General features: G+C 34.3%; 2 protein-coding genes across 4 annotated transcripts; one reads left to right on the forward strand and one right to left on the reverse strand.

Moving 5' to 3' along the window:
- Positions 1 to 7,186: 7,186 nt before the first annotated feature.
- LOC136203310 (DEAD-box ATP-dependent RNA helicase 50) lies at positions 7,187 to 16,497 on the forward strand. Of its 3 annotated transcripts, none has more exons than XM_065994435.1 (9): positions 7,187 to 7,342; positions 7,947 to 8,374; positions 9,125 to 9,771; positions 11,378 to 11,572; positions 13,184 to 13,371; positions 14,873 to 15,086; positions 15,682 to 15,813; positions 15,886 to 16,061; positions 16,192 to 16,497. In XM_065994435.1, the coding sequence occupies exons 2-9, from the start codon at positions 8,047 to 8,049 to the stop codon at positions 16,427 to 16,429; spliced, it is 2,118 nt and encodes a 705-aa protein (XP_065850507.1). In that variant the 5' UTR covers positions 7,187 to 7,342; positions 7,947 to 8,046; the 3' UTR covers positions 16,430 to 16,497. The 3 variants fall into 3 exon arrangements, with proteins under 3 accessions (XP_065850507.1, XP_065850513.1, XP_065850519.1); XM_065994441.1 differs by having other exon boundaries at positions 7,302 to 7,445; XM_065994447.1 differs by lacking the exons at positions 7,187 to 7,342; positions 7,947 to 8,374 and adding an exon at positions 8,717 to 8,864.
- A 104-nt stretch (positions 16,498 to 16,601) lies between these two features.
- On the reverse strand, positions 16,602 to 19,839 carry LOC136203332 (probable glutathione S-transferase parC). The gene is made up of 3 exons (XM_065994456.1): positions 19,704 to 19,839; positions 17,192 to 17,522; positions 16,602 to 17,102 (listed from the first exon to the last, which is right to left on the reverse strand). The coding sequence occupies exons 1-3, from the start codon at positions 19,757 to 19,759 to the stop codon at positions 16,758 to 16,760; spliced, it is 732 nt and encodes a 243-aa protein (XP_065850528.1). The 5' UTR covers positions 19,760 to 19,839; the 3' UTR covers positions 16,602 to 16,757.
- Between the last annotated feature and the right edge of the window lie 2,075 nt (positions 19,840 to 21,914).

Raw genomic sequence — 21,914 nt, forward strand, 5'->3', positions numbered from 1 at the left:
GGAAGTTTTGATTCTGAATTATTTAATTTGGAATGTCAGAATGAAAAGGTTCACTTCTGACTATTAAGGATAGATATCTTGTTCCATGTGTCTTTTTTTATTGCGTTTATCTCACCATATCACATTCTATTTTGTGATATTGGAGAATCATCATCAATACCTTGGTGAAGGTAAGTTCAGTGTAACCCTTTGTTCCATAGTCTAGGATATTTATAACTAGCCAATTAAGAATTTTTAGATGTACTAGTAAATGCATCAAAGATGCAATCATTAGTTCTCTTGAGAAGCCACAATTACCATAAGCAAATATATTAATTTAAAGATGAAGAACAATTAAGTTTGAATAAAGAATCTAATCTAAATAGAAGGAACCTGACATTATTTGATATGCTACTGTTACTTATAGTTGCTCTTTCATTCTTCCAAGTTTGATTGGAGAAGAGTTAAGGGACGTAAAACAACAACAAAAAAGGTCGGTGTATACTATTACATGCTAAGGTTACTTTGTCTACCAAAGGAAGTGTTCAGAAAGTTGTTAAGAACCCACCATTAAAGACTTTTTACAAATAGACTGTTATTAACTAGAAAAGTCATGGAACTTCATCTTCAGGAAGACAATTTTGTTACACCCCAGCTCGGGGAATTCTTTGGAATTATCATGGATTTAGAGAATATTGAAGTTGAGATGGATGATGAGGATTTAATAATTATTTTGTTGTGTTTTTCGTTGAGTTTATATAAACACTTTGGAGAAACTATGTTGTATGAAAGTGAGGAAATAAATATTGAAGAGATTAAGAATTGGTGTTGCAACTAGAACTTGTTGGTCGACAAATGAAAAATACCGATAAACCACATGTTGAAGATTTTATTGTTTGGTAGTAAATGAGGGATTCATAATCCAAGTTTAACTTGATGGTGATGATGGAAATTCATTCACATCCACCACGCACAAAGAGACAAATATACATGTGCCAAAACCACTCTTAAGACAATTCAAAGGGCGAATATAAATTTGAGAAAAAGGTCTCAAACTTCCAATATGGGATGAGATAAAAAAAAAAGCTCATAAAATTCTAGTTTTGCCAACTCACCAATTCTTCGGCAAGTTGTGATGTGATGATGAGCATGAGCTGCTAAGGTCAACTTCCATATGGATATATTTTTTTTATGCTTCCTATTTGAACTAGAATGTCAATATAGGTTGCATTTCCTAGTTTAATTTGTATTAAGACTTGTACTAGATTTAAAGTTTATATAAATCCATCCTTTTTTTTATAATAATGCTAATATTTCATTAAGTAGTAAAATCACAAGTACAAGATGAGACCAGTAAGGCATAAAACCTCACATACATATAGGCTAAGCCTAATACATAGTCCACTAGGGCAAGAAAATGACTATTAAAAGCAAAAAAGGCCATCAAAGGCACATCGAACATAAACAACACTTGAAACATATATTTATCATAGCTCCAAATGCGCCGTAAAGCAAGTGTAGACCAATCTTCAACCTTTGAACCATTCTGAACCTTCGGATCTAAGTCCTTTCTTATGCAACCACGTAGATCCAGTGATCTACGGATAAGATCTACCGTTTCTGCCCTTGCTAAAACAGAAAAAGTTACAAAAATAAAAATTGTAGCCACCAGATGCAATAACAACGGATCTAGAGATCTGATAAGATATAGGATCCAACTAACAAAACCAACACAAACAAAAGGAAGGACAACTACAAAGACGAAAACAAAAAAATAAAAACGGTGGGAGGAGGAAGAAGGAAGACAAGCTTCCTTCTTCCTCCTCAACTAGACTGAGGCAAAGAGGAAGAGAGCTAACAGAAGATTGGCTGGTTGAGCTGGGGCAAAGAAGAAAAGAAGAAGGAAGAAAGCAGAGGGAGGCGGAAGGATATGGTAAAGAAGAAAAAAAAAAGAAGGAAGAAAGCAGAGGGAGGCGGAAGGATATGGTAAAGAAGAAAAAAAAAGAAGAAGGAAGAAAGCAGAGGGAGGCGGAAGGATATGTAAATCCTAGAGAGAAGGCAGAGAAGGCAGAGCTTCTCTCTCTAGGAGCTTATAAATCCATCCTTCAAGAGTGTGAAAACAACAACATAAATCTTAGGCATTCACACTTGAGTAGTTTCATAATCTCATAATTCTTCTTCTTACTCATTTGGTTGATGTGGAGTAACAACTAACCATTAGGTGGTTATAACTACAAAAGACTTGTTACTCATTAAGTTACAAACAGTAACTTTCTTGCTCTCTATTGACTTTTTTAATTATAAAATTACGAGTTTAGCTTTATAAATTACGATATTGATCTTGAATAATTATAATTTCGATACCTATTATTAATTAATTTTTTTTAACCTATACAATTTTAAAAGTAACAACCCTTCTAATGGGATGTTATTACACTTTGTCACTACACTTTCAAAAAACCACAATGCTTGTAACCAACTATTGTGGATGCTCTTAGAAATAAATCACTTTCTCTTCTCCTTTGGACAGTCGAATCGGTTACATTATTATATTCTTGTGATTGTTAGTTTATTTCATTTCTACATACCAAGTTACTGATAATCAATATGGATAAATAATTTATAAGTCTCTATATTTTTACTTAACATATTGTTTATTCCTCGTATTTTAATAATACATTGTTCATTGCTTATCATTTTTGTTATATTCAACGGTTTGGTCCTTTATGAAGAGATTAAATTGTTAATAATTCAAATATTTGAAGGATTAAACCGTTGAATGGAATAAAAGATAAGGACTAAATAGTATATTATAAAAATATAAAAACTAAATAGTGTGTTAGATAAAAATACAGAGATTAATAAATTTTTTATCCTTAATATATTTGTTAAACGAGTCCATTGGTGAATAAACTTTTCCTTTATGTATTAGAATTCTTTCAACTTATATAATTACGTATTGTTCTTAACATAACTACAAACTAATAAAGTTTATATTATATTATGTTATATTATATTCTTGTGATTGCTGGTTAATTTCATTTCTCTATACCGAACTATTGTAATCAATATTTTACTAGCTTTCAACCCGTGTAAGATGCGCGGATTTTTTAATAATTTAGATGTATAAATATAAGAAATTATTATTTTTTCTATTTTATTTTGAATATGTTAATCTTTTATTTAAAACAAAATAAACACAATCTAAAAATATCGAACCACTGTAATAAAACAAACAAACAAAAATTAATATAACTAGAATATGCTACAATTTTTTTATCAATTATTTTTAAAAGTATTTTTTATGCAAAAAATCATGCAAGTCTTTTAATTGTGATATTTTGTCTGTCTTAAAATATAGAAAATTCGTATTAATTTAAACATGAAATAATGCATTCCATCATAACAGATGCCAAAAATTTATTTGTGCTAAGTACATTACAATTTTTTTTTTATGAAATCTGTATTATAATTACATAAGCATATTTAAATAATTAGTTAGCCTTATATCCATATGATTGTTTAAACTATGTGTATAGTTAACTTTAAAAATACATGGACGCTTCATTTTAGAAGAACCAACATGAGCACAAAGAAGGAAGTGAGCTTTTAACTCATATACTATAAAGCGTAAGAATATAGATAATTCCAAATTCGTAAAAAAAAAAAAGTAGATAATTTCAAATCATACAAATTTGTAAAGAAACGTTATTATTCATTCTCTAACACATTTTTGATAAAATATATAAAAATCCAAAAATTACAAACATCAAAAAATAAAATAATAAAATACTCATATATTTAAATTAAAAATAATTGGAGTCTCCGTGCATCTCATGTATTCATATGAATGTCTTCCTTTTTTTTTTTTTTTTAAAGGAAAGTGAATATATTTTCCTTTTATAATAACAACATGCTTTAATTAGCCATATAGCAATTGAGCTAAAGCACATTGGTTGTAGCCAAGATCTTGTAAAACCAAAAATTGATATGCAAGAATTTAGTTTTTATTTGGGAGAAGTACCCTTAAGAATATCTAAATGGGTTGAAATGCTTGGTTACCATAGCTCTAATCATCATTAGCTTTTCACTTATTTCATAACAACTATCATCAAGTGTAAGAGTAACATTATTATGTGTTGCACTTGCGGTTGATAGAAAGAGAAAGCTTTTTTTTTTCCATATTAACAACGAATAAAGAAGAGTTGTTATAAATGTATAATAAAAAAGACTGCAAGCATACCCTAACAATTTCAATGTGCATGACCTCTTCACTACTCATAACTTGTGCACACAACATTTAATGTAAAAACAACAAACAAATTAGAAACTATATTATGAATCTTCTAGAATAGGACCACAGTCTTAAGATCTGCACAAATATTATAGAGACAATTGAATTAAAATAAATCTCATGGCAAAACATAAAATACATTTTATAATTCGTTCTACACTGCTAGCATATGATTTTTTTGTTGTTATTGATTATATCCTTTTGTCCATCAAACAGTTGGAACATTAACACCAAAAATTAGTATTAAATAACGGGAAAATTACAAAGATAGACAGTTGGAGAAGCCCATTTAATATTTAGACCATTCTATCACATGCTACCTAAATAGACTCTTCTATTATATACTTTTCAAAAATACCCTTAGTATATATATATAACAAACATTTGCAAGCATCAATTCTATTTCATCTCTCAATCACTCTCTCCAAATCACTCTTAAGCATTTGTCTTCAAATCACTTGCAACATTTGCTCCAAATCGGTGCAACATTTGTCTCCAAACATAAGGTAAGTTATTTTTTATTGAAGAAAACATATGTTAGATTTATCTCATTCAATTTTTTTTATGTATATAACAGTTACACGATTTAGGGTTCGTGCATCGCAAATCACAAAATGCGATCCGATTGAAAAAATACGATCAATCGCATAAGAAATTTTTAAATCGCAATTGATCAAATGCGATCGCAGTTATCTCATTGCGATTCGCAAATGATTAAATGTGATTGAAGTTATTTCATTGCGACTCGCAAATTATCAAATGAGATCACATTTAATAAAATATGGTTCGCAATTGGTCAAATGCGATCGCAATGAGGAAATGCGATCACTCAATTTAAAGAACTTTCACCTATTTTCACTCATTTTCAAACTACATTTTTATAGATATGTCCATAGATATTATTATTTGTACGATATCTTGGAATGACCAATGAAGAAAGGTAGCAAATACCATGACATACATTGGTGGTGAATCAAAGTTGCTCCGGTTTGCAAAAAAATAAAATAATATTTGAGAACTTAAAATAAAAGAGAGAATTTACACATGTGTAGGTGTTAATTTAATCTTATATGATTTACGAATGTCTATGCAAGCAAAAGACAGTCCAATCAAAGTATCTATTGTAGATCGTAATGATCTACGATGCTTCATAGACTATTGCTCGATGAATCTGAGTAATGTGATGCCATTGTATGTGGAAATGGTACGCCGCATAATAGATGCACCAATTCTTAGAGGTTGTAAAGAAGAGAATGGCGAGACGAGTAATATTCCAATTGTTGATCAAATGCCATATGCAGATGTTGATAATGGGTGGGGTACTTATAATGTTGATAACGACGATGTTGATAATGGGTGGGGTACTTATAACGCAGTATATGACGATGTTGGAGATACATTTGTACTTGAAACATAACCAATTGATAAGGTTGGTATCGAAGCAAGTGCACGAGCTCCGTATGATGATGCTGGTGATACATTTGTACCTGAAACACAACTAATTGATAAGGTTGGTATCGAAACAAGTGCACGAGTTGATCATGTCCGATCAAGTGTCTATGAGGCAGATGACGAAGACAAAAAATGAAGGAGGACTGATCCATTTTGGTGGCTTCCGGAAGTACATGATGCACCTGTGGTTCCTATTGTGTCTAAAGTTTCTAGAGGGGTGATCGCTTTAAAGGTGCATGATATATTCATAAACAAACGAGAATTGCAAGATGCACTTTGGAGACATGCAATTCAAGAGAGATATGAATGGAAGGTTACATCTAGTAACCACGAACTATTCTACCATTTGTGTAATTGATGATATACTCCACATAGATACCAACATAATACGGTACTAGTTCTCATGGTTATGTTCGTTATGGTCATGAACATTGTCTGTTCTGTGAGAGTTTTAAAGAACTAAGCCCCACTAGTCTTCTTTGAAGCAACCTCACTTCACTCTTCATATGTGATTTAATTGCTCAACATTTCTGACGCATAATGTATCACTAAAAGCATATTGCTACATTTTTCCATTTTTATACCATTGTTTACATGTAGGAATGGGCTTGGGTTTAACCCCCATAGTGATCACACAAGGTTCATACAATTAGGTTGTCCCTTTGAACCTAGATCTTGGGACCTTAGTCAACAAGGTAGGGCCTTCCTTCACATAATGTCTTAAATTTAATGGGCTTGAGTCCCATTCCTTTCGATGTCTTTTCAATTTGATCTCGGTTTAACCTTTAGGTTAGCGGATCCACTGTGTTATCTTTTGATTCTACAAAATCAATAAGGATGACACTCTTTGAGATCAATTAACTAACGGTGTTATCACACAGAAACTTTTCTACTCGAGTTCATCATTTGGAAGCTTTTTATACCGCTTATTCACCAATTGATATGATATTTTTGCTTTACTTCCATCATTATGGCGTACTCATTTTAAGGTGATTTGATTTCTACATTTTCTGCTACTTTCACAAATTAAGTTTCTAGCCAACTAATTTTCATCTACCAGAGTTTAGCTCAGCTAGATAACATTATTTCTAAAATTTTTCAATTTGTGAAATTTCACATTTCTAATATAAATCAACCCATACACGTGAGAATGTCAAAATATAGAATTTTCGCATATCATCATCATCATCTTTGAAGAAAACATATTTTCTTTTATGGCCAAGTCTTAAAACTCACACCAATGAATTTTTCTAGACTTTTGTTGTGGCTTACACGTTGCCACTGGTACAAGTAGGCCTAAAACCTTTGAAATGACCGTGTTCTTAAAACAAGGTCCATCTTTAATTACCATACATGTACCTTTAGAAAAACATAGACTTATATATGAATAGGCGGATCTACAATTTTCTTTATTTTTGAAGTTTACCCTAATACATTTTGGGTAACTCTTCACCCAAAATTACTCCCAAGGATATTCCATAATACCCAAAAGGTCCCTTATCAATTATCAATTATCAATAATCAATTACTGGGTTCGAATAATTTCCAGAAAGAATTATGCGAAGGCGCCATTAGTCCCAAGTTTCAACTTCACCTTATCACTTGCAACGTTCCCAGGCATGCTTTTACTTTCATTCTCTACTTTTTCTTCTTTCATTTCTGTTTGGTTCCCGTGAAACTAAACTCAAAATGGAAGGAATGTTTGAGTTTCTCTAAATGGGTATCCCAACGAATCACTTTTAAATTCAACTGGGGTTTATATATTTATATCTATATCGTTTAGTGCATGTGTTTGCGTTGATTACTTAATTTCTTGAAATTTGTTAGGCTTTCATTTTTCTTGCAATGTTGATTGCTGCCCACAATCTGTTTGGTGAAATGCTCTCATTGTGTTTTCTATTGATTAGCTTTTTACAAAACTGAATGTTCAGTATATGGATTTCTTGATTGTTGTTGCTTCTCTGGTTATTGTTAAGCTTTTAAAAGATCACCCTGGAAAATTCTGTTGTTTTCATTGTTAAGGCTATTTCTTATACTTCATTTGAGTTGTAACCTTTTTTAATTTTCTTGGTAATAGCTAGTGACTTTTTTTTTTGGATAAAAACTAGTGACTAATGTTTTAGTTATCACTTAGTGGCGAAAGGTAATTAATGTAAAATTCAAGCATGTAGCAGATATTATCTCAGCGATTTTCTCTAAGGAAAAGTATTGCTTCTTTCAGGAAGTTGTGTAGGCATAATCTTTTCATCAAAGACAACAGATTGGGCATTGGATAGCTTTAATAGGAGAAAAGACAACTGCCACTGCCTTGCTAAAAAGAGATGCTGGCAATAGGTGCCCCTCCTCATCCTCTAATAAGCTTGAGGTCTCAAATCATCAGCTCCCATACCCACAGCCAGGGCCGCAGCCACATATGCTTTCTGTTGGATTTTGATTTGATAAACGGGAAAAGCTTTCTATTAGAGTTAGATTCGAAAAGGAGGAAAAGGGCTTTGGTTACGGCTGTTCGAAGTTGGTCCCGTTCAGACACTCCGGTTGAACCTGTTTCTGAGCTCATTAATGATGATGATGATGATGATGATGATAAAGATTATGACGCCAATACTGACGTTGGTCCACCTAACCAGAATGACAAAGATGCTACTACAGGTGCTCTTTTCTTGTATGAAATTTTCCCAATTTTCTCTAGTTTTTCTGAGTTGTCTCCTTCTAATTCACATAGTTCACTTCCTTTCACAAATTTGATGGATAAAAGGGTCAACTTGGCCTTTTAACTTGACTCTCAAGATAATTCTCTCAGAATGAACTTTGGGTATAAATTTTATCCTTCAACTTGGCATTTTCAGTTAAACTAGTCCAAAATGACTGCACCATAAGTTGACTTGTATAAAGAAAACACGAATTATATTGATATTTATTGACCAAAAATGTCAAGTTGTAGGCTAAATGGATATCCAAGTTCATTTCAGAGCAAATTGATATTGCGAGCCAAATTAACCCTGTATGCTAAATTTCATTTGTACAAATTTATGAATATTGCATTTACTCCACCAAATTTAGTGCATCTTCCAGGAGAGTGAATCCTCCATAACCAAGTATATTGCCACTCAACTCGAATGAAGTTCTTATGCTCTGCCATGTCAGTAATTCTCAATTTTCACTAGCCCAATCTACCTACGCCATTTTCTTTATTGGGATTTTTTTTTCTGTCACAGAATAAAGATTGCTCTTTTGTTGATTTAGAAAACATGCTGTAAAGTAGTTTTTTTTTTCTTTTTTCTTTTTTGGGTCTGCTATTATTTTAGGCTGGCAGTTTGCAGGCCAGCTTAGCCAAAAAAATTTAAAAGATTTAAGATGGCTAAAACTGAATTTCTTAATGCATTGATCTTGGCATCACAGGCATTTCAAGTACAGTTACTATTACAAGCACTGGTTCACAAACACCACATTCTAGGGGCTCGGCTGGAAGTTTCACGAAACTGAAAGCACAGAAATTGAAAGTTCTCATGCATAGAGCATTGACGAGGAAAAAGTTTCCGAAAGATGCATATAGACCAGCCGTGGAAGATGAATCTTTTGATAGTTCTATCAGTTCAGATACTGAACCAGAGTTTTCTCAAAAAGAAAAGACTTTGCCTACCTTTGTATCTGAGCGAATAATTTCAGCAGCTTCACCAACACAAGATTGCGGAGAGCCAACAGAAACCAGGACAGGAAAGCACATGAAGAGTTACAATCCGGATGTAGAACATGGAGAATATGACATGTCAGATCATGATATTAAGCCAGATAAGTCTCAAAGATTTGTTTCCAGAAGGGCTGGATCAGACTCTTCAGCTCCTGCTGCCTCTTCCCACTTAAGAGGATGGGGTAATGTTGGCTCAGTTGACAGTTTCAGACCCAAATCAAAATATTCCCCACGACAGCAAAAAAATTCTGCTGAGAATGGCTTTTTCAGTAGAAAGTCATTTAGAGATTTGGGATGCAGTGAATTTATGGTTCAATCTCTAAAGGGTTTGGGTTTACTTCGCCCAGCAGTTATTCAGGTACATATGTCATGTATAATACTCCTTGTTGATCAAGAACCAAAGGCACATTTCATTGCAAGCTGAAAATGTTATTTATCTAGTTCATATTTCATAATTATTGAATGTCATCCACCCTTTAGATGCTGTGCTGGTAGCATAAGAAAATCACTTGTTCCTGACCCAAATTATATGGAAAAAAATATCAAAATCGAGAAGAAAAATGAAAACAAGAAATGACTAAAAGAGAAAAATGCATTATAAGTTCTTATAGTCCATTTGTTTAATAACTTCTGTCTTTTCTGATAATTCTATATCTTCTCTTTCTACAACAACAACAAAGCCTTAGTCCCGAAATGATTCGGGGTCGGCTAACATGAACCATCATATAAAACCGTGAAATCAAGTCGTGTCAGCGACACAAATTCGCTCCCTCCACTCCGTCCTATCCACTACCATATTTTCCTCAATTCCCAGTAAACTCATATCACTCTCGATCACCCTCCTCCAAGTTTGTTTAGGTCTTCCCCTACCCCTCACCACTACATCCCTTTGCCACTCTTCGGTTCTCCTAACCGGCGCATCAAGCGCTCTACGTCTCACATGGCCAAACCACCTTAGTCGGTTTTCTCTCATTTTATTCTCAATAGATGTGACCCCTACTTTGGTCCTAATTATTTCATTACGCACCCGGTCCTTTCTCGTATGACCACACATCCATCTCAACATACGCATCTCCGCCACCGACATCTTATGGATGTGGCAGTGTTTCACTGCCCAACACTCCGTACCATATAACAATGCTGGTCTAATTGCCGTCCGGTAGAATTTTCCCTTCAAACTATTAGGCATGCCGGGATCACAAAGGAAACCCGTAGCACTCTTCCACTTTGACCAACCAGCTTTAACCCTATGAGCAACATCTCCATCTACTTCTCCATCCGTTTGGATAATAGATCCTAAATACCGGAAGCAATCCGAGGCCTGAACAACTCTCCCATCTAGGGTGATTGTCCCTGCCTCCCTACTCCTATGGCCGCTAAACTTACACTCCAAATATTCTGTCTTACTTCGACTCAACTTAAAGCCTCTAGATTCTAGAGTTTGTCTCCATAGTTCCAACTTCCTCTCCACTCCTTCTTTCGTCTCATCAACCAACACAATATCATCTGCAAACAGCATGCACCATGGTATACCATCTTGAAGTGAACTTGTTAGTTCATCCATAACGATGGCAAAAAGAAATGGGCTTAGTGCGGAACCTTGATGCACTCCAATCGTAATAGGAAACTCTTTCTACTGTAATTAAATTGCAACTTTCTGGTTTAGATTAAAGAAATGGAACTTTAGTTACTCAGATGTGGCTATCTTAAAATATTAAATTTTTTGTTTCTTAATAGTACCATATGTCAATTTTGAGTTGATCCAGTTTTATATTCGTGCAGTAGAGTAATTATAAATTTTATGAGAAGTCACTTTCTGGAAAGGTTTACTCCAGAATTGACCTTTTAATTTATTCTGCCTACTGCACCGAGTGATGAATTTGTGAGGTGTTGCATTACAGCTGGGATAAGACTATCGTCGTTGCATAGTGTTTATTCTGTGCTTTGCATCTGTTTAATTGCAGGCCATGGCATTTACACCTGTGAATGAGGGGAAGAGCTGTATTATAGCAGATCAAAGTGGATCAGGGAAGACAATGGCATATCTTATACCTGTAATTCAGAGACTCAGGATAGAAGAACTCGAAGGACTTGGTAAGTCCTTTTCACAAAGTCCTCAAGTACTTGTAATGGTGCCAACGGCTGAGCTGGCTTCTCAGGTAGCTATTTTGAACTTAAGCGAATACAAATTCATCTGCTGTATCTCTCTCTTTCTCTGTCCACCTTTATATATATATATTCTATGAAGAACTGTGCAATGTCTTCCACCATATTTCCAATTTCCATTACCTTAATTCGTAGAAAAAACTATTGATGCCTGATTTTATATGCAAGTTAATAGACTTTACATGGTCATACTTCCATTATTATTTACAGACCTATAAAGTGCAAATTTGCATGACACTGACTGTAAATTGTTTATTTTGGCAATGATATGCATGACCAAATCTGTTATGCTTAGTTTAAACATTGAAAACATTCTTTATGCCCTATTGGAGCGATCAGGACTTGTGTTTTCTGATAGATTAAGTAAAGACCAGTTAAGATCATGCTGCTAGGGAAAGTACACTAAATAGCTTTTAGGACAAATATCGTTAATATTTGACAAATTGAGTTAATACATTCTGGAATAGTTAAGACATTACAAAGCAGTCAACCAGGAAGAGCTTTGCTGTGTTCCAGGTTCTTAACTCCTTAGATAAGGTTCTTTTCATTATTGAAACAATCTGGTTATTTTGTATATGATAGACAATGAAACTAATTAGAGGCAATTGCATGTAACGTTAAACTTCTATGGCTAAATGTTTCGATTATATCCAATGAGGATAAATGTTCTAGTCCTAAGAGCTGTCACTTCATATAAGACTGCTAACTGTAAAACTAAAATAGATTGAAATGAGTGAGAAATTCCGGAATAAAAGGAAGTTTAGTGGCACGAGTTAATCAGTGAGGAGCTTGAAAAGGAAATATAGTAGTTCTTGAGTTGCTACTGTAGACACCTTTTTAACAAAACAAAATTAGGAAAGGCCAAACCATAAGGTAGTGTTTGTTTGGGGGGATTGGCGAGAGGGATGAAAGGTACGGATGCACAAATTTCAACATGTATCTAGATATCTAGATACATGTATGGCGCATATATAATATATGTCTAGATATCTAGATACATGCCTTGCAATTTGTGCATCTCAGCAATCCCCTTAACAAACATATTGTAAGCTTGAAGTGTTGGGCTGTTGTCTTATAGTTAGTTATTCTTAGCAAACTTATTGGGGAGCTGGAAGGTAGAGTTGGAATTATGTTATGTGGGAGGTATTTCTAAGTGGTCAGATCATGTTTGAGGGGTGGGAAGAATTTAAGCTAGCTATTTTGTTACTGCTCTCTGCTCTTAGAGAGTTGGAGAGGGAATCTGATATTCCAGTTGGGATTTGAGATAAGTCTCACTCCATATCTATCTATACCAGTCGTTACTTGTTTTTCCTTTAGTTCTTCATCCAGAACTCCATTAATCAACCATTATAAATCCATCTGTTTGTTGGTGTTGTTTGTGTTTGCCTATAACTTGCGTAAGGCATGCGTTTTGTGGAACAATATTCTTGTATTCAGAAGAGTTGCTAATTACCCAATAATAAAAACTAGATTCACAAAGATGACTACACTTATAAATATGTATGTTTCCTATGTGTGTTGTATTGCATTAGATAGATATTTCGTCACTTGTGTCCCTCTTTTGGGCCTTTTAGCAATTGCATAAAGTAGGTGACGTTTTTTAGGTTTTAAATAACTGCCGATCACTGTCAAAATTTGGGACTCCATTTCGGTCTATGGCTGCAACCGGGGGATTTTCTCAGAGAACTCAGCTGGAAAATTTAGAGCAAGGAACTGATGTTTTAATTGTCACACCTGGTCGATTCACCTTCTTAGTTAAAGAAGGACTCCTGAACCTATCAAATCTGAAATGGTAACCTCATTTTATATTGCTTATATTTCATATTATGGTGTTAAAATCAAAATGTGCTAATTAAATTAAATTCCTGTCTAATTCCTTCAGCATCTCTTTTCACTTTCTTCCTTGTTCTTGTTTTGGAGAAAGGCATGCAATTTTATATAAACAAATTACTGAACACCACACCACACCACACCACACACACATGTAGTCTCATTTCTTTGATTATTTTTTCTTTTTTATGTGGTGGACATTTCTCTTAAAAAGGGAAGGAAAATGTTTGCCCAAGAAGCTTGAGAAATAGACATGCTAATTTTCAAACCTGAATTTGGAGATGGTGCCATATGAGTCATCCTTACTGTTATAGTATGAACCTATGTGAACATAGCCTGTAATACAAAACTTTTTGGGAGCAATCAAAAGGAGTAATTTGAGGGACTAATATATTTGTTCAATTGATATCCATATCCTCATTATTGTATATAAACTCTGGTTTTCAAATTTCATTGTATGAAATGGATAGTTTTCTCCCATAATAACATGGTATCAAAGCAGCCACATTTGGGTTTGCTACAGAAAGCAACCAAATTGGGGCTGCCCAGGGAGCAGCCAGTTTTGGTCTGCCCTAGAGAGCGGCCACCCTAACTCTAACTTCTATGGAGTTGGTGTTTTGTCTCACCACATCTCAGACTATAGTAACTCAGGTCTCATCTCTGCATTTCCAGTTATAATCTCCAGTCACTTCATTTAGTCTCATCTTACCTAACAACTAGTTAATGTCTTTCGTAAAGCTTGTTATGTTACCTATTTCTATAACAAGTTGGGCATGATTGTTATCAATGCTTCAGCTTGAATGGGAGTGTTATTGTATGATCATATGTGAATATAGCTAAGTGTAATAGAAGACTTTTAGGGAGCAATCAAAGGAGTAATGATAGAAATTAGTACATTGGTTCACTTCAGATGCCCATTCTTGTATATAAACTCTTTACTTTTCAATACACATTGGAGTAATTTTCTCCCAAAATTACCTTAGATTTCCACCATGAATACATGGCTATCCTTTTTTCTGATCTTTATTCACTAAGTTTACAATAGGTAAAAAAAAATCCCTCTCCAAGCCGTGCTTGCATTTTTCATTGCACATGGCTTTCCTCATTTTGAAAAAAATAATAATGCTAAATAAATAATAAGGAAATGTCATATTCTGTTTTCTTGATTTGAAAATTAATCCATACAAACATGACACACAAAAGGATTACAACTTGCACCAACCATATTCAATCCACATTGAACCTAGCTGTAAAACACTTAAAATGTGATTGTGACCCATGGAGTGGTCGCTTAACTCGCCTTTGTATTTCTGGTCCATTGATATTCGAGATAATGACTTTGACACGTTTCCATCAAATTTGTTAGTTCAATGATAGCTTGACCAACATGATGAATTATGTTCTTGATAAATGTTGTGTGACAGTAGACTTCTTTATCTAAACAATTGCCATAAACTTTGCAGTATTGTGTTGGATGAGGTAGATATATTGTTTAAGGATGAGGAATTTGAGGCTGCATTTCAAAGCTTGATGAATTCTTCACCTTTTGAAGCACAGTATCTGTTTGTAACAGCTACTTTACCAGTACCTGTGTACAACAAGCTTATTGAGATCTTTCCAGATTGTGAAGTGGTCATGGGACCTGGTATGCATCGCACAAGTGATCGACTTGAAGAGGTGAGTTGTCAATTTTATATTTACTTATACACCCTCCCTGCACAGAGACAAAAAAACAAAACAAAAAGGGAATGTTAAGAATGTGATAGAGATCTGCCAATCAACCAGGCTTTAGCCCATGTTTCCCAGAGCCCAAAGATTTACCATGTTTACTCTAGAAGGAAGAAGACAGCTGGTAAAGTGTGAGGTGGGATTAGATAGTTACAAATCTAGGGAGTAGGGCTGGTTAGTTATAAGTCATTATGTGAGGGGTGAGAGGTCAAGTTGTTAATTCTTCTGTTGTGGCTCCTAGTGAGGGAGGGAGAGTTCCCTGGATGGAGGGTGCTGGTTTAGTGCCTTTTCTTTTCTATCTGTTTTTAGTCTATTTCAATATTAATACAATCCATTTTCCCTTGGTTACTTTCTTTATTTCTGTTTGTTAAACATTGCTCTGTTCCTATCATTTTAATCTCTTTTCTGAGTGTTTCCATCAGAGTGTGTGTGAATGAAAGAGAGAGAGAGAGAGAGACCATGTGCTAAGTTATTGATTTTTTATAACTTTGAAGCCGGAAATTTTAATATACATTACAAATTAACTGCCATTTTGCATGTGTAGGTTATTGTAGATTGCAGTGGGGAAATTGGGGCAGATAGAACCCCAGACACGGCATTTGCAAATAAGAAATACGCTCTTCTGCAGCTCGTGGAGCAAAGTCCTGTTTCGAAGACAATTGTTTTTTGTAATAAGGTATATTCAACTCCTTATTAGTAGAATTATATATATACTTACACGCACACAATGGTAATCTTGAATTTACAGATTGAGACATGTAGAAAAGTGGAGAATGCATTAAAACGTTTTGACAGAAAAGGAAACAGAGTTCGAGTTCTACCATTTCATTCGGCTCTAGCACAAGAAGCAAGGGTTGCAAACATGAAGGATTTCATGCAATTTCAACCTGGAGAGTGCTCTTCTTTTTTGGTTTGCACTGATAGGTATTGTAGTCCTTGTACATTTATTTTCCTTATCCTGATTTTGCGGATTGCTGACTGTCAAACAGAGCCCCCATCCATATAGCAAAGGCTTAACATAAAATAGTAATGTATGTTTCATACTTTATGGCAGAGCATCACGCGGCATCGATTTTAGTGGTGTGAATCATGTCGTACTCTTCGACTTTCCACGTGATCCAAGTGAATACGTGCGTCGTGTTGGAAGAACAGCAAGAGGTGCTCTAGGAAAGGGTAAGGCATTTATCCTTGTGGTTGGAAAGCAAGTATCCCTTGCACAAAAGATTGTAGATAGAAACCAGAAAGGTCACCCGTTACATGACGTGCCATCTGCTTATGAGTTTATGAGTTAAAATTTTGCTTATTTAAGTGATTAATGAATATTCAATGCATAATGCAAGCAGGGCTGCTTTGATGATGATGATTATTGTTACTATATATCTTCTACCTTGTTATGCATTCATAACAATCATTTCCTAGATAATCAAAGTTATTGAATTAGAATTAGAATTAGAATTAGGTCTTTCATGGGGAAGATGATTATTACATAAGATAGAAAGACAGTATGAGTATAATCTCCATTGACAAAATGACAGGTAGGTCTTTCAATTGATTATTGAAAACACATAAGATGATTCCTTTCTTATTGAGAAAACAAGTAGGAAGTAAGCAAGCAAGGAACTATTCGATTCCATGCATCTTCCTCATCATAACAAGAAACTCATAAACCTTATCTGTGTCAGGAATGTTCTTAGCCACACTCTCTCTTTCCATGCACCTCTTAACCCAACCTGATAGCTTAGGGAACTCAGCTTCAAGAGTGAAGTCACTGAATTTTTCAGCAGCCAAAAGCCAACAAAATAAAGGAATTGTTATAATGTCAACATATCCAAATGTTTCCCCTCCATAGAAATTATTCTCTCCGAGCCCTCCCTCTATCACCTTCAATATCTCTATCAACTCCTTCTTACCTGCCTCTTGAGCCTCCCCTTTGTTCTTCCATATCCCAGCAATGCCATCAAATAGCTGCTCATTCAACCATAAACATACATTATAGTACTACAAAAAAGTAAAAAAGGGACATGCATTGAAAAAGAGACAGAGAGAAATAGCACCTTTTTGTCGACGTAATCGGCCAAGAAACGAGCTTGAGCACGTCCATAAGCACAAGGTGGAAGCAATGCAGGAGTTGGCCATGTCTCATCAATGTATCCAACAATTAGACTTGATTCCAACACTGGCTTTTCATTGTGCAAAAGTACTGGAACTTTTTGGTAAATTGGGTTTGATTTAAGCAATAATTCACTCTTTCCACCAAATAAATCCTCCTCATTTGCAACATAACTCACTCCTTTCTCACCCAATGCAATTTTAACCTTCATAGAGAAGGGACTCACCCAGAAATCTAGAAGTAGCACCTCTTCCTTATTTGCCATTTTCCTTTTTCTGTTTAGTAGAATGTATAAGATATATGAGTTTATATACATGTATCACCAATAAGGGGTGATTGTTCCAAAGTTTGTTTTCTAAGTATTATTTATTACCTTGTTATTATCATTGCCTCCTTGGATATTTTAGTTACTAGGACAACACTATGTGATGTGATTGGTAGTTTGTTAGTACCCAAAACCAACTTTGTATTCATATCAATGGATCCATGGTTACCATATGCCTGCACTCTATGCTAATCGGCTTTTGTTTTATCTTTTGTCATTAGATTCCATTTCTTACGTAACAAATTTTATAGGGGAATTTATAAATTGTATTTTTATTTCTTTTTTTTTTTTTTGAATCAAAATTGTATTTTTATTTCAAAAACGCTAATTACGCGAATTATATTTTAAATATGATAAAATAAAAACCAAGATTCATAAAATACTGCTTTCCGCCATTTTCTAAAAACACCAAATCATATATAAATGGTTATTAAGAAAATTGATCTTACATTCCTTCCAAATAACAAAATTGTAGTTTTCATCCAAACTCTCGATAAAACATGAAAAAACTCGAACAACATTTATAGTTTGATACTAATAGGGTGTTGTTATACTTAGCCTAGGTTTCCCACATTTAGCCTAGGGAAATGACGAAACTTCCCTTTATTGTTTTGGGGAGCAAAATTGATTTTTTTCTCTCTCTATGGAATGTGGGCGTATGGCTAATATGCCTCGCCACGTGGTGAGGCGTATGGCTTATATGCCTCGCCACGTGGTGAGGTGTATGGCTGATACGCCTCACCATATGGTGAGACATATAAGCAACACGCCTCACCATGTGGTGAGGCATATTAGCCGCCACCACCACAGGTGCGGCGGATGAACAATACGCCTCTACCTGTGGTGGGGCGTGATGTTCATATGCCTCGACACCGAAAAATCGATTTTTTAAAAAACATTCGATTTTACTATAAACAACCGTAAATAAAACCAAATTACGTACTATTAGTCATTTTTCGCGGCCCCTCCTCCCCTGACCCATGTTTTTCTTTACCAAATTAGTCAAGATTAGATTTTAGAGAGTTTTCGGTTTTTGAGAGGATTTGGGAATTTGAGAGGATTAGTGAATTTGTTGAAAGGGCAGTTTTGTCATTTTTCTAGACTAAGTATAGTAATTCACTAATAATATAACTTTTTCAACCTGCTTCGATTTCGAAACATAAATTCAACACAATTTCAAACAAAAAAAATTCAGTTCAAAAACCTCACAAACATAAAAGATATATAAACAATACAACAAATCGCTATTTTCATCTATTACAACATCCCTGAAATTCATATAAAGAAACCGTAAATTCAAAAACTTCTAAAAAAACAAACAAACATAATTTACAAATCAATAACAAAATAAAGGTACAATAACAAAAACAGCCACTTAATAACACAACAACAGCAAGCGCTATACTTCAGCGGATTTCAGCTAAAAAAAACGTCCTCTAAAAACCATGTCAAAATATCTTCAAATAATTAACAACAAAATAACCTCAATAATCGAATAAATAAAACAACTAAAACATCAAATTTCAACCACTTTCATTCAATTTCAGCATTTCATAAATCTAATGAAAGTCAATGAAATCAAATGAAAAATCAGCTATAGTCCTATTTTAAAGCATTGATGCAATTAATAAAGCATAAAATCATTGTCTAATACAATTTTCTTTTTAAAAAAAAATCCAAAAGGTAACACCATAATATCACACAAAATCACACTTTAAACACAATTGCAAATAAACTACAAACACTTTTACTTGATCTCAATGTGACTCTAAGTGATAAAAAGTAACTAACAGTAACTAAAAGTAAAAGAACATGACTGCAAGTGAATGGAAGTGACTAAAATTAAAACAAAACAAGCTTAAACAAAATTAAACATGACTTTCAACATCTTTTACATCATGTACAAATAACTAAATTTTCTTCGAACTCAACAAGAAAAATAAAGTAGAGCTAATTAAAAAGAATTTCATAAAACTAAATCAAATGATTAAGGTTTTTCAACAAAATTGAAAGTAACAGAAAGTAACTAAAAGTCACTGAAATTGATTGAAAACAAATTGGAATTCAGTGAAAGTAACTCGAAATAAGTTTAAATATAGTTCAATACAAATACATGAATTAATTTAATTACCTTTTGATGTCCGTCAATATGTGTCGTTTTCTGGTAACCTCATGGATGACCTGCATGAGATGAACAGTAGGTCAGTGAGGGGATGAAGTCAGACGAACCCGTTCTGATGCATAAGTCAGCAAGGGTTTTAGGAGGGTTGAAGAGAATAATAATATAGGTGGCTATAATAGAACATACCTCTTTAGGACGCCTCACGTTTCTATATATATAGTGAAGTCAATGATAGTTGTTGTAATGTTGAAAAATGTGTGCCCTAGTGACTCATCAAACAGATATCGTCCTCCGATTGATCGTGGAGACCCCTAACTGTTATAATGTGGGATGGTGCGCCCTTGCCATATAACAAGTGTCATTTGTCTAACTGCCTCACAAGATCCAAGAGCTCTTCTTTCTTCATTGTACTAATTCTGGGTTGAACGTTAGATATTAATCCATGTGGCTGGATGGTACCTAAGCATTTTTAGGAGATATTTTTTTTTTTGTTGGAATCGGACGATCTTCCTTATTCATTTGTGACTTATCTGGATCAGATGAAGGACGTAGATCCACTTATCAGGGATATTCTCAAAAAATATAATATTAGGTGTGGACGACCCAATTAATGAGAACCCCACCATTTGTTTTATATATATATATATATATATATATATATATATATATATATATATATATATATATGAGGTGTCAACCCAATTAATTTTCTAGATAGAGAATTTAATTCTCTCGGTGGAATGGAGCTCTCTATGCCTATTATAGGCAAAGGGTGAAGCTCCATGTATCAAGCAAATTTTGAGATAATATTGGGAGTCTTTGAGTGGAGTGATTTCTCCGGTGAGGAGATTTAAGTTTTTAAGAGGGTATTCTAATTATTTCGCGGAACGATAAAATATTAAGTTAATTATTTTTGGGTATTTTTAAAAAATATCTGAGTGCTACTATTTTAGCTCATATTTTATGATTCTAAAAAATTGTTTAGAGAACGCCCTCTTTGTACCCCTATTATTTTATAGTGGAAGAATTTAATCTCGAGTTTGATCGTGGAAGTAGCCTATAAGGGTGAACCATGTTAAATTATCGGTCTCATTTTTATTGATTATTTTTCTCATCTTTGCTTTATTCCCAACAGCTAGTATCATAGCCTAGTCAATATGGAGGCAAAATTGATAAGCAGAATAGTCAATCTAAATGGCTCAAACTACCACATATGGAGAAACAAAATGAAGGATCTTTTATATGTGACGAAGATGCATCCAACGGTGTTCGGAACAGATAAACCTAATGGGAAGACGGATGCAGATTGGGGTTTCAAGCATGATCAAGTCTGCGGCTTTATCCGATAATTTATCGAAGACAACATGTATAATCATATTGCTGACGAAACTCATGCATGAACTTTATGGAATAAGCTCGAGGAATTCTATGTCTAAAAAACTGGCAATAATGAATTATTTTATTTGACTAAATTAGTTCAAATAAAATATTGAGATGGTACTTCTCTCGCATATCACTTGGACCATGGATCAACTTTCCAGTATGGGACTGAAATTTGAAAATGAGCTCACTACTTTATTGATGTTGGCTTCCTTACCGGAGTTGTGGGAGACTCTAAGAATTTAACTTTCAAACTCAGCACCAAATGGTAAAATTACCATGGAGTTTTTGTTAAAAGTGGAATTTTAAATGAAGTGACGAGGCGCATGATGCAAGGAGCTTCTACATCACAATCAAATTATCTGATTGTGAATTCTAAAGGAATGAGCGAAGCTAGACGATCCAAAGACAGAGGCAAGAGCAAAGAAAAATCCAACAAGTATGCCAACATTGAGTGCCATCACTGCAAGAAAAAACGCCACATCGGAAGATTCAGCAGGAAGCTCAAGCAAGAGAAAAGCAAAGGCAAAGAAGACAAGTGTGATGACAGTACCGATAGCGAACAAGCAAATGTTGCTGGTGAATTAAATATTGTCTACGATTCTGATATTATTAATCATGTAACCCAAGAGACTAGTTAGGTGATTGATAATGGTGCTACTATTCATGCCACACCTCGAAGTGAATTTTTCTCATCTTATACACCACGAGATTTCAGCGTTTTAAGGATGGGAAATGACAACTTCTCCAAAGTTGTGGGAAAAGATGACGTCAACCTAAATACTGAGAATGACATGAAGTTACTCCACTCGTTCCATGTGAGCTGCTATATACCGCAAC

This window comes from Euphorbia lathyris, chromosome 1 (genome assembly GCF_963576675.1).
Source record: "Euphorbia lathyris chromosome 1, ddEupLath1.1, whole genome shotgun sequence".
NCBI classification, from domain to species: Eukaryota; Viridiplantae; Streptophyta; class Magnoliopsida; order Malpighiales; family Euphorbiaceae; genus Euphorbia; species Euphorbia lathyris.

Bases quoted from the DNA above. Each gene is read 5' to 3' on its own strand.
- LOC136203310 (XM_065994435.1), top strand. From the start codon at position 8,047: ATGCTGGCAATAGGTGCCCCTCCTCATCCTCTAATAAGCTTGAGGTCT. The intron at 15,814-15,885 runs GTATATTCAACT...TTGAATTTACAG, and splicing joins CAATTGTTTTTTGTAATAAG to ATTGAGACATGTAGAAAAGT. The intron at 16,062-16,191 runs GTATTGTAGTCC...ACTTTATGGCAG, and splicing joins TTTTTGGTTTGCACTGATAG to AGCATCACGCGGCATCGATT.
- LOC136203332 (XM_065994456.1), bottom strand. From the start codon at position 19,759: ATGCAGGTCATCCATGAGGTTACCAGAAAACGACACATATTGACGGAC. The intron at 17,523-19,703 runs GTAATTAAATTA...TCTACTAAACAG, and splicing joins ATATTGACGGACATCAAAAG to AAAAAGGAAAATGGCAAATA. The intron at 17,103-17,191 runs GTGCTATTTCTC...TTGAATGAGCAG, and splicing joins CCGATTACGTCGACAAAAAG to CTATTTGATGGCATTGCTGG.